The sequence below is a fragment of the Heteronotia binoei genome, chromosome 12 (genome assembly GCF_032191835.1).
Source record: "Heteronotia binoei isolate CCM8104 ecotype False Entrance Well chromosome 12, APGP_CSIRO_Hbin_v1, whole genome shotgun sequence".
Lineage (NCBI taxonomy): Eukaryota > Metazoa > Chordata > Lepidosauria > Squamata > Gekkonidae > Heteronotia > Heteronotia binoei.
In genome coordinates, this window is record NC_083234.1 from 34,367,437 (window position 1) to 34,382,253 (window position 14,817).

Genomic DNA, 14,817 nt, shown 5'->3' on the forward strand with positions numbered 1-14,817 from the left:
GCAACTGCAAAGGAACAAATCCTGTCTAGATCACATTTTCCCACTTACCGCCTTCAGCAAAACAAAAGGCCAACATCCTCCCCTATTTTCTCAAAACGAACGGCTCACAAAAATGTCACTGAACAGCCCCCCACCCCACCCCCTATAATGACATTTTACGATGGTCTGAAATAAATCACGGGAACGACAAAGGTGTTTTCCCTGGGAACCGTACATATGCATGCCGGATCCTACATAAAAATAAATCCTCGTGAGTCGTGCACAGTTCGGTAGGAATTATTCCCATGTTACCGTACCGTGCTGCAGCCTTGCACATTGCTTTTTTTTTTAACAGAAGTCTAACGGAATTTCATGGCCTTATTAAATCCTTATTAAACGTGCACAGATGTGGAGCCAGCGCACAGTTGTTGCTCTGCTGCATTTTAAAAAAGCCCCTCCAAACCCCCTGTGTCAACGGGCTCCGAAATTTGGAATCTGCTAAATCTCTTGTAACCGCTTGGCACCGCGGTGTTTGCGGCACGTCCCAATTCATCCCTCCCGTGGTGTTTTCGCTCGCGCATGCGTCCTCCAGGCAGCCTTCTGTTCTTAGCTTTCCCTGACCTCTCTAAAATGGCCGTCCGCCTGTCCCAGCCCACAGGCCTATGCCTGACCCCGCTTTGTCCCACCTCCCGTTCTCATTGGCGAACGGAGCTCCACTCGGAACGTTGGTTGGATCATTCAAGGAGCGCAGGTGTGTGGCGGAAGCGGCTTTAGGGGGCGAGTCGTGCGCCCCCTCCTAGATTAATCGGCCTGGCAGGGAATGTGGAAAGTAGGGATGGCTGCTGGAGAAGGCCTGGGATCGGCCCTCAGAACGGTAAAGGAGCGGGTACAGCAGGCGGCGGCCCGGAGGCCCCAGGTGAGGGGACAAGAGCTCAGGCCTCCTTTGCTGGGAACCGTTATACTGATTGGGGGTGTCTGAGGCGGCAGATTAACGGGGCTTTTCAGGGGGGAGTTAAAGAGGGTGCTTCTGTCCGACCTCGCTGTTCCCCGATGGAGCAGGGCTGGCCCCTTAGTTTCTGCTCTTTTGCAAATCCCTCTCCTTTCTTGGTCCTGCCTTTTTGGAGAGATGCTTCGAAATACGTGGGTGTCTTGTGGCAGCTGAAAGGCTGACGAGTATGTTGTTCAAATGTGTGCCTCCTTGATCCTGCTCGTCTCGAGCCTGAATAGATAAAGCGGGATAGAAATGTTTTAAAGAAATTTAATCCTCGAAAGTTCAGGGTAGATTTTTTTTTCTTTTAATCTGTTGGTCTTTCAGCGGCCCCGAGCCTGCTCGTTTTATGCATGCAGAAGACTGATACGGCCGCTGTTCTCGTATAGATCCAAGTGGGCAGCCGTGTTGGTCTGAAGCAGTAGGACAAAGTAGGAGTCAAGCCTTACATTTAAAGCCAACAAAGTTTTATTCGGAATGTAAGCTTTCGTATGCATGCGTACTTCTTCAGGCTAGAAGCACCCTATCCCCTCATCTGAAGAAGTATGTATGCACACCAAAGCTTACATTTTGAATAAAACTTTGTTGGTCTTAAAAGTGAAACTTGACTCCTGCTTTTCTTTGCTGTTCTGGAATGTAAAAGGTTTTGTGTGATTTGTTGGAGGTGCTTTGTCTCAGGACTTTCTTCAGGGCCTTGAAGTTTAGTCACAGTTGAACATGGATGCATCTCTCCCTCCCTGCAAATGGGTATTTAAGTAAAGTACATGAGCATTATGGCAGCACAGTGCAATGTACAGTATTTATCCTATTGTGGCTACTGAGGTATTATGTTGAACCTGCTGAAAGACAGATCCCCACCACCAAAACATGAGTGAGGGGGGAATCTGTTTACCTCAGTCTTGTTTGAGCTTTTCTAATCATTAGAATCCCCATAAACGTAAGTTAAATTTATAAATCAAGATTTATGATTAGGATTTCTTAAGTACTTGGGTATAACTGTTACAACTTAATGTTTAAGAAAAAGTTCAGGTTGCATCTGAAGACTTTGGTGTTAATGTGCTGGAGGGGAGCTACCATCCCCCTTTTATAAGGACCAGCCGAAATTGTTACAAAACAATGAGTAATTTGTTTAGCTAGGGTGTCTTTCTCTAAAAGGGGAGAAGGAAAAAACTAGCCTATGGTTTAGATGGGCAGAAGCAAGGTGACACACAGTAGAGGAAACAAGTTTAGCTTTCAACATTGTGGACTTAGTTGGTGGTCCTAGATATGAAAATGGGTGGTGCTATAAAAAAGCATAGCCCTATTTTTGGTTGGAACAGATTTGTTATTATTTAAAACCTCTTGAGAAGTTATGCCTCCTTCCCAGAAGTTATGGTTTTTGGAAAGGATGTGCTGATGGTAGTTGGGCCCAGCCCCTCCCCTCCTTTTTTTTTGCTAAATCCTTTTTGATATGTGTTATAAAGTAATATCTATTTAGGACTTGTTAGCTACTAAGACAGTCAACAGTTACAGATGACTTCACAGTTAAGACATAAATTTGTTTATTGCATTTTATGAACTAGCTTCTGATAACATAAATTATGATACATCTGTTATGATACATCTGTTAGCCTTCCAGGAACACAAATCTCTCCCTCACTCTGAACTGTTAACTTACTAATTATCTTGAATGTGCAATCCTGCCGAAGAATATTAAGCCCTACCTTTTTGTATCAGATCAAAGCCCAATCTCATCCAGCATTTGTTGGAAGAATTCCAGCAACCACCACTGCTAAATGATCCCCCAGAGACTGCCAGCATCTTCCCCATGAAGAAATGGTTGAAATCAGTTCCTGGATCCCAGTTAGTTATTCACAATTCCTTGTTACTCGTGCTGTTTCTCAACCTGGTTTTAGCTGTATCTGATTCATAAATAAAGGAACTGGGAACTAACCTCAGCCTGTATCCATGAAGGGTGATCTACTGTCTTCCCATTACTAAATTAACTTCTAATGCATCCCTTGACATTGGCAGTCATCAGGTGATGAACTAGGATGTGCAGCTGATCTTGTTTTGCTTGCCCACTGATCACTTCTTCCTGTGCCAACAGTGCTTGCCTGCAGTGCAGCCTCGTCTGGTAGCTGTCAGTAAAACGAAACCTGCCGAAATGGTGATAGAGGCATACAAACATGGACAGCGCAGTTTTGGAGAAAACTATGTGAGTATAGCTAGCCTTTTCCATGTTCCATTTTGGCCTTGGTTTTTCCAATTGCTGAATGAGTGGCCATTGTTCAATTTCTTCTGTGTCTCATGTGTCTTTCTCTTCTCCAACCACTCCTGGCCTCGGAAGCCCGGAGTTCTTGTTGCATCTCTGTGACCGCTGCTCCATTTTCATGAGGTTTCTAGGTTTCCTTCCAACCTAGGGGCGAACAGCCGGTATTTCAGAGAACAGCTCACCTTTTGCTCAATATATTCTGGGTCGTATCCCACTCTTCTTACTTTTTGGATAGGCTTCTGCCTCCCTTGAAAGTCAATGCCATGCACTTTGCATCTGGGAGTGGCAGGGAGTTGACTGTATCCCACAGGACTCTGACGTTCTTCAACACGGGATGTGATGATTCCAATAAGTTCCTTGATGCCCCCTATTTTCCGGTCCCCTGGCATGTGACTGTCTTTCTTTCTGATAAAGAGATCTTTTCCATTACTGTGTAGCAACAATTTTATTTCATGATAACGCTGAAGGTTCTGGCAGCAGTAGTCATGATTCTGGAGACGGCCTGCACTTCTGCTCATATGAGAACTCTCCTTTACATTGCACAGCCTTAGGAGTTTGTCCCTTCATTCTAATATTATACCCATATAGGATGGTTAGCTGACTTGAGTTGTATGGTATGGTTAAATGTAGTTGTAAGCTAGAAACTGAAATGATTGGTGGAAGGTGGGAATGGTACCATGCGTACCATGTTACATTAGGGGATGTTATGTACAAATACAGGAGTAAGCTACTTTGTGATCAAAGTGACTTTCAGTGTAGTTGGCAGTTCAATCCATGTCTGCACGCACAAAGACACTGTGTGTTAGCAGTGTTGATTAAAAGGTTAAGGGTAAGAGGAGGTTGCCTGTCTTGGGCTGTGCTGGAGAAGCTTCTCATAAGCCTTGCTTGCATTGTGTTGCTTGACATCCTTGATATTCACTCTCCAGCATATGTGCTGATCAGAACTCATGGGATTCTGCACAGAGGCAAGAGCCTTCCAAATCTTAATCTGAAGCTCTCTCTTTTCTAGGTTCAAGAATTGTTAGAAAAGGCATCAGACTCCAAAGTAAGTATATTGCATTTTTAAATCCTTTTGTTTGTCTGCATTAGTCTGTAGTTGCAGGAAAAAAGTTGTCCAGTGTGTTTCCTTTGCATACTTTAAGTTAGCTGCACTAGAAAAGCAGCTGTATTTTTTAATGCAGCCACTGAGGTTAAATCATAGATGTTGAAAAAGCTATGTTAATCTAACATGCCCAGTTCCTATATTTGGTTTTCATGGATGTATTACCGAAAGGTCTGTTGACCAATTAATAAAGCTGTAGGTTAACTGCATATGCTTCAGCAAACACTTATCTTTTCATGTGTAAATTATAAGGTCATCTTGCTCTCTATTAAATAATCAGAAGGGGCCAGGCAACAGCTACTTAATATAGTCTCCCTTTCCCCAGAGATACCAAGGCAGCATATATGCAACAGTTTATGTGCATTGAATCACACTGTGCAGTCCTCCTTGAGTCTTAGTGAGAAAGGCAGACTGTAAATAAATAAAAACAAGCTATCAACTGAGAAAAACAATCAAAATACTAAGTAAACCCACCCAAGTCACTGACCTGGCTTAAACAGCAGTCCTTTCATGATTCCAAACAACAGCAAAATGCCCTCTCAAAAGGGATGGAGGGAATGAAGTATCCCTTTCCCCCTTATGGAGAAGAGAGTAGGAATGATTCTCTTCCCCCCCCCCCATCTTCTCCCTACAACCTCCTGACTTAGGGGGCTGTTCCTCTATGCAGATCCTATGACCTTAGGAATGATCTTTGTGGAAGCTGGAAGGGGCTTCCAGAATGTAGAAGAAGGCAGGAAGAAATTCCACATATGGATGGTGGGACGTGGCCACGTGCCCAGTGTGTCAAATCCACGGTAGTTAAATATAGCTTCCATGTTCACAGGCTGTGTACTATTGAACACCAGTTGTTGCAGGCAGACACACAGAGAATTGTTGTCTTTGTGCATTACTTACAGCCTTACTGGAAGCATGTGACTGGCCACTCTTGGGCACAGGATGCTGGATTAAATGGACTTTTGGACCAGATGGAACAGCAGCCCATGTCATATTAGATATAACTAGATCAGAGATTCAGCCATGATGATTAATTCTCTGGCCTTGGTGGGGAGAATTCTAGGCTTTGGATCATTCAAGTTCTTGAAGATGGGCTGCTGAAGCCTAGACATGCATAATTTTTCATCTCTGTCCATTGCTGGCCCCTTTTCAGAACTGGTTCTAGCTCTAAAATACTTGATCAAGGCTGGGGGTAGAAATTTGACTGTTTTACAGTCCTAGGTAGGGCAGAGTCACAAAATCTGTCCCAGCAGAGATCATTAGCACTTAGCAGTATTGAGCTAACTAGTTTCAGAATTGGTCATGCATCTGAGCCTTCCAGTGAGGGTTCTGTAACTCATCCTATATGCCCAAGTCAAAAGCATTGTTCAGTCCAAATGTGTTTATGCAGGAGCATACTTCAAAACTTGCTTACCATGTCTCTCTCTCTTTAGATCTTGTCATCCTGTCCAGAGATTAAATGGCATTTCATAGGCCACCTGCAGAAAAGCAATGTCAACAAGCTGATTGGTAATCTTAATTTCTTTCTGTTCTGACTTAAAAAGCAATATACTGAGGTTGTGATGGAGGGAGGCAGAGGATTTCTGTAACAGGCTTCCTGGGGCACAGCAGCAGTACTGACTCAGCCAGATTAATACTAATTTTGGAATGCAGTTGGATTGCACAATACAAGATGTTAGCAGAGCCGATAAAGGGTTGGACTCTTGCAATATTTCTCATAGGAGGTCTTGGCAGTGTGTTTTGTTCATGCTTAATGTCTGGCCAATTGAAGTCTTTTTGAGATCAGAAGAAAATGTTCCCATGAGGTTTGACTGAGTAGTAATCCTGTGTTGTTGTTTTTATGTTTGATGTGCTTCCCTGAGCCATCTGGAAACCATACCACCACAGACACCTTTCCCAGATGCTTTCTGGCCTGGGCACACTGATTGTTAAACCAGTGATTCTTATCCTCATTTTTACTCCACTACCACCCACCAAGTACCCAGCATTATCATCAGATGCCTCCCGTGCCACAAATAGAAAAATTAGGGCATAAAAGCAGCTCTCTTTTTATAGATATATTTATGAGATATGCATATGGTACACAGATTTCAGGTATGCATTCAGTGAGATTTCTGTGCCTGATGGCCATCAGCCAACACCCTAATGTTCAGTTTGATTCCTATTTGCTATGTGCTGTTGGGGGGCAAATAAAAGCCTGGGGGTAAAATTTCTTATTTTATCCTCTGGGAGAGGCAATGAGCATGGAAAATGTTATTTCACTGGCTGTAGAAGCCAGTGGAAGTGGAATATCCTAAAACCTGGATACCTCCCATTTGCCCCCGAAAGTTCGGAATGTCCCCTTAGATTTGTAGAACAAAATTAAACTCCAGGAGCAACTTAAAGACCAACAAGATTTCTAGGGTATAAACTTTCAACAGTCACATATTGAATGATGGGAACTTTGACTCTCAGAAGTTTGCACCTTGGGAAATTGTATGGGTCTTTAGGTGCTGCTGGAGTCAAATTTTGTTCTAATGCTACAGAATTGACATGGCTACACATTTGAAACTGTTCTCTGTGTTTGTAAATCATACCTAAGGAACTGTATGGCCATCAGTAAGAATCACTGGCTAATAGAATATAAGCAAGCTTTGGCAGTTGTGCAGACCTGTTGTTTTAATGGGGCAAAATACCAGGACCCAAATGTAACTGTGGTGCAGTCCGCTGAATTGTTTTCCATCTGTCACAGGAATATGAGCGTCAGGCTTTCCAGAGAGATGTGATGAAGCTCTTTGAACTCTCCCCAGCTACAATTGAGTGGATTGAAAAATTAGATAATAGCATTTAAGGGGATTGCCAATCGGATCTGCATACCTGTTGTATCAACTCGATTGTGTATTTTTGCTATATTATGCTTCCTGTGTGTAACTCTGCCATACAATAAGTAAATAATAGAATCACTGGTTTAGTCTGGTGAGAGAGTGACCCTGCATTGAAACAAGGGTGGCCAACTAGAAAGTTGCAGCTTTCTAGATTTGTGTGTGTTTTAAATTTTAGTCACCAGTTAGTTAATTTGGAACTGGAAGGAAGGAAAATGACCTTCAATGCTAATTTCTTATCCAGAAGTAAGGTTGCCTCCTCAGTCTGAAAAAAGGAAGCATGTGAGACATCTCTGTAGGGCAGTGCGAGCAACACTTTGTTGAAGAGAGGACGGGGTCCACAGCATCATACTCCTGAAGCAGAGACCATAGGTGGGCTTGGTAACATAGACCCCATTTCTGTCTTAATGAGTTAGCAAACAGGACATCCACTCTACTCCAGTTGTCTCATGCCTTTGTCTTGGTAGAACTGAAGTTCTCTGTTCCCATGTGTGGTTGATCTCCTGCAAGGTCACTTAGGATATGGAGGATCTGGGATCATCTGACTTTTCCTCCTTAAAGCTGATAGCAGCTGTGAGAGTGCTGCAGCGTAGGGGCAGGAGTGTTTAATTCTTTCCCTGGTGTGTATGTGTAGGGGGGGCGGGATCACCAAAGTAAAATGTTCACCAATCTGTCCGCTTTTCCTATATGGCTGCTGCTAGCTTCACAGATTTTCAGCTCATGGTTCTGCATTGTCACATGTAGTTTGACCTTTAAACACTGCAGATGCCGACTGCTTTGCTGCTCCACGCTTTATTGCTATAGCCAAAGGCCATTGCATAACAAGCTGAGATTGTAAGAACGTCACATACAGTCAAGTTAAACACATGAATAGAACAGGGAACTTGTGTGCATATATCCATGCTAGTCAGAGCGTCGCTTACATTTTTAAAAATAGCATATTTAGGTCTGTTTCTCCATCTAATTTTCTAAGATGGTTTTGAATTTTCTATTTTAAATATTGCAGCCCGATAAGATATAGTTTTATCTTTATCAGACAGCAGATAAACAACTGTAGCCTTTGACAGTCAACCATCACACTGAGAAAGGTGAAAAGGCAAATTTCCTCCCGGGCAATCAAGCAATGGACAAATAGTGTTCTTTCTGTTGTGTTTTGTGTTCTGCAAACACTTCTTGCAAGAACATATGGGTAAGCAGTAACCAATCCATGCTGCTTGTGCCAGAGTGGTAAAGAAAGAGCCTCTTTTCCCCAAGGGAGAGTGGACAACTTTCATTTTGTCGTATTCCTAGAATAAGTTTTGTCCAAAGTGTGTGCTGTCAGATGTGGCCAATGTTCCTATGATGTGTCTTCAATTTGTCTAGCTGTACCCAACCTGTTTATGCTGGAAACCGTGGATTCTGTGAAATTGGCAGACAGAGTGAACAGTTCTTGGCAGAAGAAGGGCTCTTCAGAGAAGCTGAAGATCATGGTGCAAGTGAACACTAGTGGGGAGGACAGTAAGTAGCTTGGATGCTGTTCACCTGCCTCTTACCATGTTCCAAGTCCCAGTTATTTTAATGGGCTGCTGTCATTTAGATCCAAGGCTGTGTTTGTCTTTGATATATGAATGAGGAATAATGTCTGGCTTAGATGTAATCTCTTAATCATGCTTTGCCAAAAGGCAAAATCCTACCAGTGGAGACCTTTGTCATACTCCTCTCCTGCCCTGTATCATTTTCTCTATTGGAGAGCATTGTTAATCACAAAGGCCAGCACATCGAATTATGCCAAATGACGCTAGTTTGCAAGCATTGAACTGACAGAGCTGTTGAGGCCAAACAATTCAGCAATTTTACCCCAAATCTAAAATGCGGGGATATTCCAACAGCTATAGATATTTCTCTCTCCTCTGTGCATAATTAGTCCATGGAATTGGTTGCTGCAAGATGCAGAGGTGGACGGTGGTTTATGTGGCTTTAAAAAGGAGAGAGACACATTAATGAAGGATGGATCTATCAATGACTATTAACTGTGCCAGGTAAAGGAAGTGTCTGTGTTCAGAAAGAGCGTATATCTCTGAGTACCAGTTTGCTTTCTCCCTCTGCTTATGGGTTTCCTGGGGGCTTCTGGCCACTGATGGAAACTGGATGCTGGACTAGGTTGACCTTTAGGTTTGATCCAGCAGAGGTTGTCATACTGAGAAGCAAACTGTACTTCCCTGTTGGAGTCCAGATTTCAGAATATTAGGTTGCAAATTCTCAAGGAAGATCACCAAGAAGGGAAAACTAGCACACCTCTACTTCACCTTCCATTTGCTTCTAGCAAAGCTTTTTAGCTGAAGGCATTTTGAGGTAGGGTTACAATACAAGGGAACTAGAGCCTGCCCATCTCTCGGGTGAAGAGTGCCCATCTGTCTCCACAATATGATGCTAAACTTCTCTTTCCAGGTAAGCATGGCCTGCCGCCTGGTGAAACGGTGACGACTGTGGCACATATCATCCAAAAGTGTCCAAGCTTGGAATTTGTGGGCTTGATGACAATTGGCAGTTTTGGGCATGACCTCAGTAAGGGGCCAAATCCTGACTTCCAGGTATGTCTGATCTGGAAAGATTCCACATGCTCAAGCTTTAAGGAACTGGAGGACAAAATGTAGTTGCACTTTCTCTCTCTCCCTCCAGATGTTAATCTCCTTGCGTCAGGAAGTGTGTGAAAAGCTCCGTATCCCAATTGAGAAGGTTGAGCTGAGCATGGGGATGTCGACAGACTTTCAGCATGCAGTAAGTCTGGCTTCTTTCTTGCTTAGAGACCCTTTTCAGAGGGGCTGTGGCTCAGTGGCATGCCGATTAAATCCCTGGGGTTGCCGCTTAAACTCTTGAAGTTGCAGGTGCCAGGAAAGACCGCTGTCTTCTGAAACCCCAGAGAGTCTCTGGAGGTTAGCACAAGCCCATCCATGCCACCATGTGTCCAGAACAGATAGCCTGCTGTTTAGCATATAAATGGGATCAATACAGGATGTTCGCTAAAGCTGTACAAAAAAAGCCATATTCTTTTGACAAATGTTTTAGTTGTCCACGGCACTAGTTCTTTAGTGGCTGGATTGGAATCCATAAACAGGCTGCCCCTTGAACTAAAATGAGTACCAGTCGTACTGCCACTCTATATTTTTAAAGAAAAAGACTGCATCATGTGAAAAATCTCACTTTTCAAGTAGAATAAAAGCACTTATGGTGGAGGAGGCATGTTCTTTTTGTGAAAAGGCAAAGTATCTGAAGTATGACCTTGATTCTGTGCCTGAAATTGCAGAAGGGCTTATAATGTGGAAGATATGGTTAGAGTAGGGGGTTGGATGTGATAAACGTTATTATAATTTTACAAGCTTGGGGTCTGCAAGGAAAGGGGATGGAGTTTAGACTACCTGCAAAATCTTCCCCTTTAGGATTCTTCAGCATGTTCAGACCCACTCCTTTTCCCTTTAAATGATAACTTGAGTTCTCTTGACATTCCATTTCTTCTGGAAACTTTCTACTGTTAATTAGGTTCCTTTCCCCAGGTTTCTTTCTATGGAACTTAACTGTGACTCCCTCCCCCCTCCCATTAAAAGGCAGCCCCCTCTCAATCAGGTAGGGCTCTCTGCCTTATCTGCAGTTAGCTCCATTGTGAAGCTTCTGTCATCGCACAGGGGCCAGCCCACTTACCATGAGGTATAGAGATTATACCCTGGCCTGGATGGCCCGATCTTGTCAGATCTCAGTAGATAAGCAGGATTAGCCCTGGTTGGTACTTGGATGGGAGACTACTAAGGAAGTCCAGGCTTGCTACTCAGAAGCAGGTAGTGGCAAACCATCTTTGAATGTCTCTTGCCTTGAAAACCCTTTGGGGTTGCCATAAGTTGGCTATGACCTGAGGGCAAAAGGAAGAGGTTGTAATCACCTTTAAAGACCTCCCTGTGCAGGAGGCTGCTGCTGTTTCGCTGTGTAGATGGGGAGAGCGAAGGTTTTAGGAACAAAAGCCTCATCTTATCAGCCCATGGAGCAACTGGTCCCATGGACAACGCCAGTAACGCGCTACTGAATTTGTGGTGTTGCCTGGGAACAGCGAGCTGGTGCCATCTAGCAACCTCATTGCATCTTTTCTCGTGCTCTTATCTCTGTGCAGATTGAAGTTGGATCCACCAATGTTAGAATCGGAAGCACGATCTTCGGCGAACGTGATTACCCCAACAAGCCTTCCAGTGACAAGGCCCTAGGCGAAATTAAAGAAAAACTGGAGAACTTGACAGTGCAGGAGCACTAATGTGACAAGGCCAAGAGGATTCCCTCCCCCACCGGCGGGAATACACTAACATAGACCTTTACTATGCACTTGAATTTCTCCCTTTGTGCTGACCAATGTGGGGCGCTATCAGGTAATCAGAAGGTGTCACAAGCGCCTCAGTTACCTGTAAACTTTGTTATTGTGTATCCATAGAAGTTGGATTTTTTTAACCAGCAAATGAACACCTGTGATTGACAAGTGACTTTTGGTACCTTAGCTACAGTGACTTTAGATAGCTGTACTGGATAACCAGCTGACTTAAGCCCTACTAGGTCTGGGCATAAAACCATTTCCAGCCATGACCACCCCACATTTCTAATCAGAGAAGTGAGTTTTCTCCTTTCTTGGAGGCTGAAATCCCTCCTTTGCAGGGATGCCTCTAATGCGCTTCGTCACTTTTCCTCACAGAATACTGTGTGTAGACAGAAGCTTCCTTGTGGCAGTCTCTCATAGACCCTTAACAACACTAAAGAACTTCAGTAGCCGCTCAGTGTGGATGGGCCACTGAGCAGTGATGGGGAAGGATCCACTTGCACACATAAGCTATCAGTAGTTCTTTATTATCATTTTTGAGCCACAGAGTTGCAAAATGTGAGGCGGTTGTAGGATTGAAATTGTCCTCCAAAGACTGGCGTTGCCAGCTGCAATCACTTAGCTACATATCACGTTCTTTTCTCCTGTTCTTAAGCTGCTCCCTCCCCCCTCCTCCTGGGTGCACACAGTTCTGCTCGGTAGCGGTACGTTTCCACTAGCCAAAGCAGGGAATCCTGACTCTGCATCTGACTTGCTGTGAGATCTTGGCCAAGTCATTTAACCATTCTGTGCCTGCGTCCCCTATATGAGAAACGGGGCTCACCTACCTCACGTGGGAGACCGCGAGGCTGCCATGTCCAGAAAGGCTGTCTGAACTGCCTCCCCAGGCCCACTCTTTCCCCCCCCCCCGGAGGGAAGGCACCAGCTGTGGTATAAAACAGGCTTGTGCATCAATCTAGAAACACCATTTAGCTGCCCGCAAATGAATTAATTTATTTATTTTGGACACACTTGCCTGCATGTACGTATGTGTCTGTGTTGCACCTGGATTGCAAGCGGCTCATGTGCAAGGAACGACAGGTTAATGCAACGCGTTGATAGCCCAAGTGTTGGGCCCACTGGGTAGGAAGAACAAGGAGTTCGATTGCCACTGTAAATACCACTCCACATTCTTAAGGAAATTAATTTGAAGCAGCCGTGCCTATCGCTTCACCAAGACTTCATCCAAGCACTCATGTCCGTCTTTGCAGCCCCCCACTCAGTGAAAATGTTTACAGTGGAATCTGTTTTGTAACTCACCTGTTGACAATCTATTCTGAGGCCCAGCCTGCTGCTGAAACGACTGTAGTCCGTGGTAGAAATACCCTTCTGTCCTCTTCCCTGTAGCAAAAAGCTTCGTGCCTGGTGTGTCTTTTTTCGGTTTAATCTAGCCGTGGGGCTTGTGTTAACTTCCTGGACGTAACTGAATGTAACCACAAATGATGAACGTCCAATCCGGTTGGGTCCCCATTACATAGGTGCAATGCTGACTGCAGTCTGAACTGTCCTGGAGTTCCACAGTACAGTGTTTTCATTGTGTTAAGACTAAATCCAGTTGTGGATCAGAATACTGTACCATCTGTGCCAGTTGCAAAGCTATTAAAGATGTTATTTTTATGTTCCCAGTGTCGCGAATGATTAGCAAAGGCTGCCACTTTGCATTCAGCTTTTGCTGCTGCCTCAGGCACAAGCAGCAGTTGTTCTGTCTGTCTGGCATTTTTACCTTGCCCTTGCAGCAAGGAGTTAGGGGCAGTGTACGTAGGTCTCCTCTGTTATCTTTACAACAACCTTGTAAAGTAGGCTGAGAGATATTGTCCCAAGGACATCAAGCAGGTTTCAAGATAGAGTAATAGAAGCTTGAAATCCTAGGCCCCTACTCTGATCACTACACCATGCTGCCTTTTTCTGTTCTGGTGCTTGTATGCAGTTCCTTGTATACCCATCCCTAGCTGATCACTTTCAAGATTTGCTTCTTGTGGTAGTGTTGTATTAGGAAGCTGGAAAGCAAATCTTGCAACAGGGTGGTTTTCCTGGCCAGAATGTCACACGTGCTCCTGTTGGGGTGGGTCTAAGGAGCCTTCCTTCATCTTGTGGCTTGTCCTGCTATGGAAGACCTACTTAATTGAGGAAAACTTCAAACTTGAGCCAAATTGAAAGGAAGAGCATGAATATTTTAATGAATTTTGCTCTGTAAAGTGGTAGGATTCAGTCCAGTAGTATGTAACTGTTTAGGAAAATCTGCTAGGCTTTGTACTGAGCAAGGAAGTAACACAGTCTTCCCACTTGGCTCACAAGGTTCATTAAATGGAGAAGACTGAGACTCGGAGAATGAGTTGAGGGTCTGGGACCGACCTGATGGGGATGGAAGGGTGTCAGGAGGATTCAGCTAATGCCCTGAAAAGGCACCACTGTTGCTATTTCTCTTGGAGAGAAACGGCAAGTGTTGCAATTGCTGTGCAAGCAGCTCTTCTCGTGCACAGTTTGCAAATGAATTTCTTCACCCACGTTGTTGGTGCAACGATGTAAGTTTCTCAAGCAAATTAGGGCTACGTTAACATCCGGTTTTGTTCTGTTTTTCTGCATGTTTATCTTTTTAACAGGGTCAATTCTGTTCTTGTAAAAAAGATTTATTTATTTATTTACTTTAAACTTATATCCTGCCCTCTCCGCGAATGGACTCAGGGCGGCTAACAACAGTCAAAATTACATCCTGAGTCAGTAAAAAAGAATAGCGTTAAAACTATAAAATTATAAATATTACATACTGGTGCTATTCACAACTTCTTATGGTGTTTCATGATTCCTTCAGTAAGGCAATTCAATTTCTGTTATAAGGTCCAGCTGTATAATGCTGATCTGGCAATGCACAAATAACACAGAAAACCATGTTCACATAGTGGGAGAAATTCAGTTATGCAAAACAGGACATGGTGTGGAAACAGCTCTTGTGACTGATGAAAGGAGCTTTGACTCTTGAAAACGTAGACCCTGAAAACTCCTCTTGGTCTCTCGGTGCTGCTAGACTTAAATCCAGGGGTGGAATTCTAGCAGGAGCTCCTTTGCATATTAGGCCACGCCCCCTGATAAGGCTCTTTTTTGTAAGCTCTTGGAGATTGGCTACATCAGGGGTGTGTGGCCTAATATGCAAAGGAGCTCCTAGAATTCCACCAATGCTTAAATCTAACTGATTGCCATGGGTTTGATTTGAACAACAGAGAAATGAAATTGAGATTAATTTTATTAGGCTGAAACAGCACAGATGAAATTAGCAGT

At 43.9% G+C, this 14,817-nt stretch overlaps 1 protein-coding gene across 1 annotated transcript; it reads left to right on the forward strand.

Annotated features, from left to right (window-relative positions):
• Positions 1–694: 694 nt before the first annotated feature.
• On the forward strand, positions 695–13,161 carry PLPBP (pyridoxal phosphate binding protein). Its single transcript, XM_060250951.1, has 8 exons — positions 695–895; positions 3,057–3,164; positions 4,231–4,266; positions 5,751–5,826; positions 8,541–8,675; positions 9,606–9,748; positions 9,837–9,935; positions 11,314–13,161. The coding sequence occupies exons 1-8, from the start codon at positions 800–802 to the stop codon at positions 11,449–11,451; spliced, it is 831 nt and encodes a 276-aa protein (XP_060106934.1). The 5' UTR covers positions 695–799; the 3' UTR covers positions 11,452–13,161.
• Positions 13,162–14,817: the final 1,656 nt, after the last annotated feature.

Coding starts and splice junctions, on each gene's coding strand:
- PLPBP (XM_060250951.1), top strand. CDS start 800: ATGTGGAAAGTAGGGATGGCTGCTGGAGAAGGCCTGGGATCGGCCCTC. Junction 896..3,056: donor CGGCGGCCCGGAGGCCCCAG/GTGAGGGGACAA, acceptor CTGTGCCAACAG/TGCTTGCCTGCAGTGCAGCC. Junction 4,267..5,750: donor AAAAGGCATCAGACTCCAAA/GTAAGTATATTG, acceptor CTCTCTCTTTAG/ATCTTGTCATCCTGTCCAGA.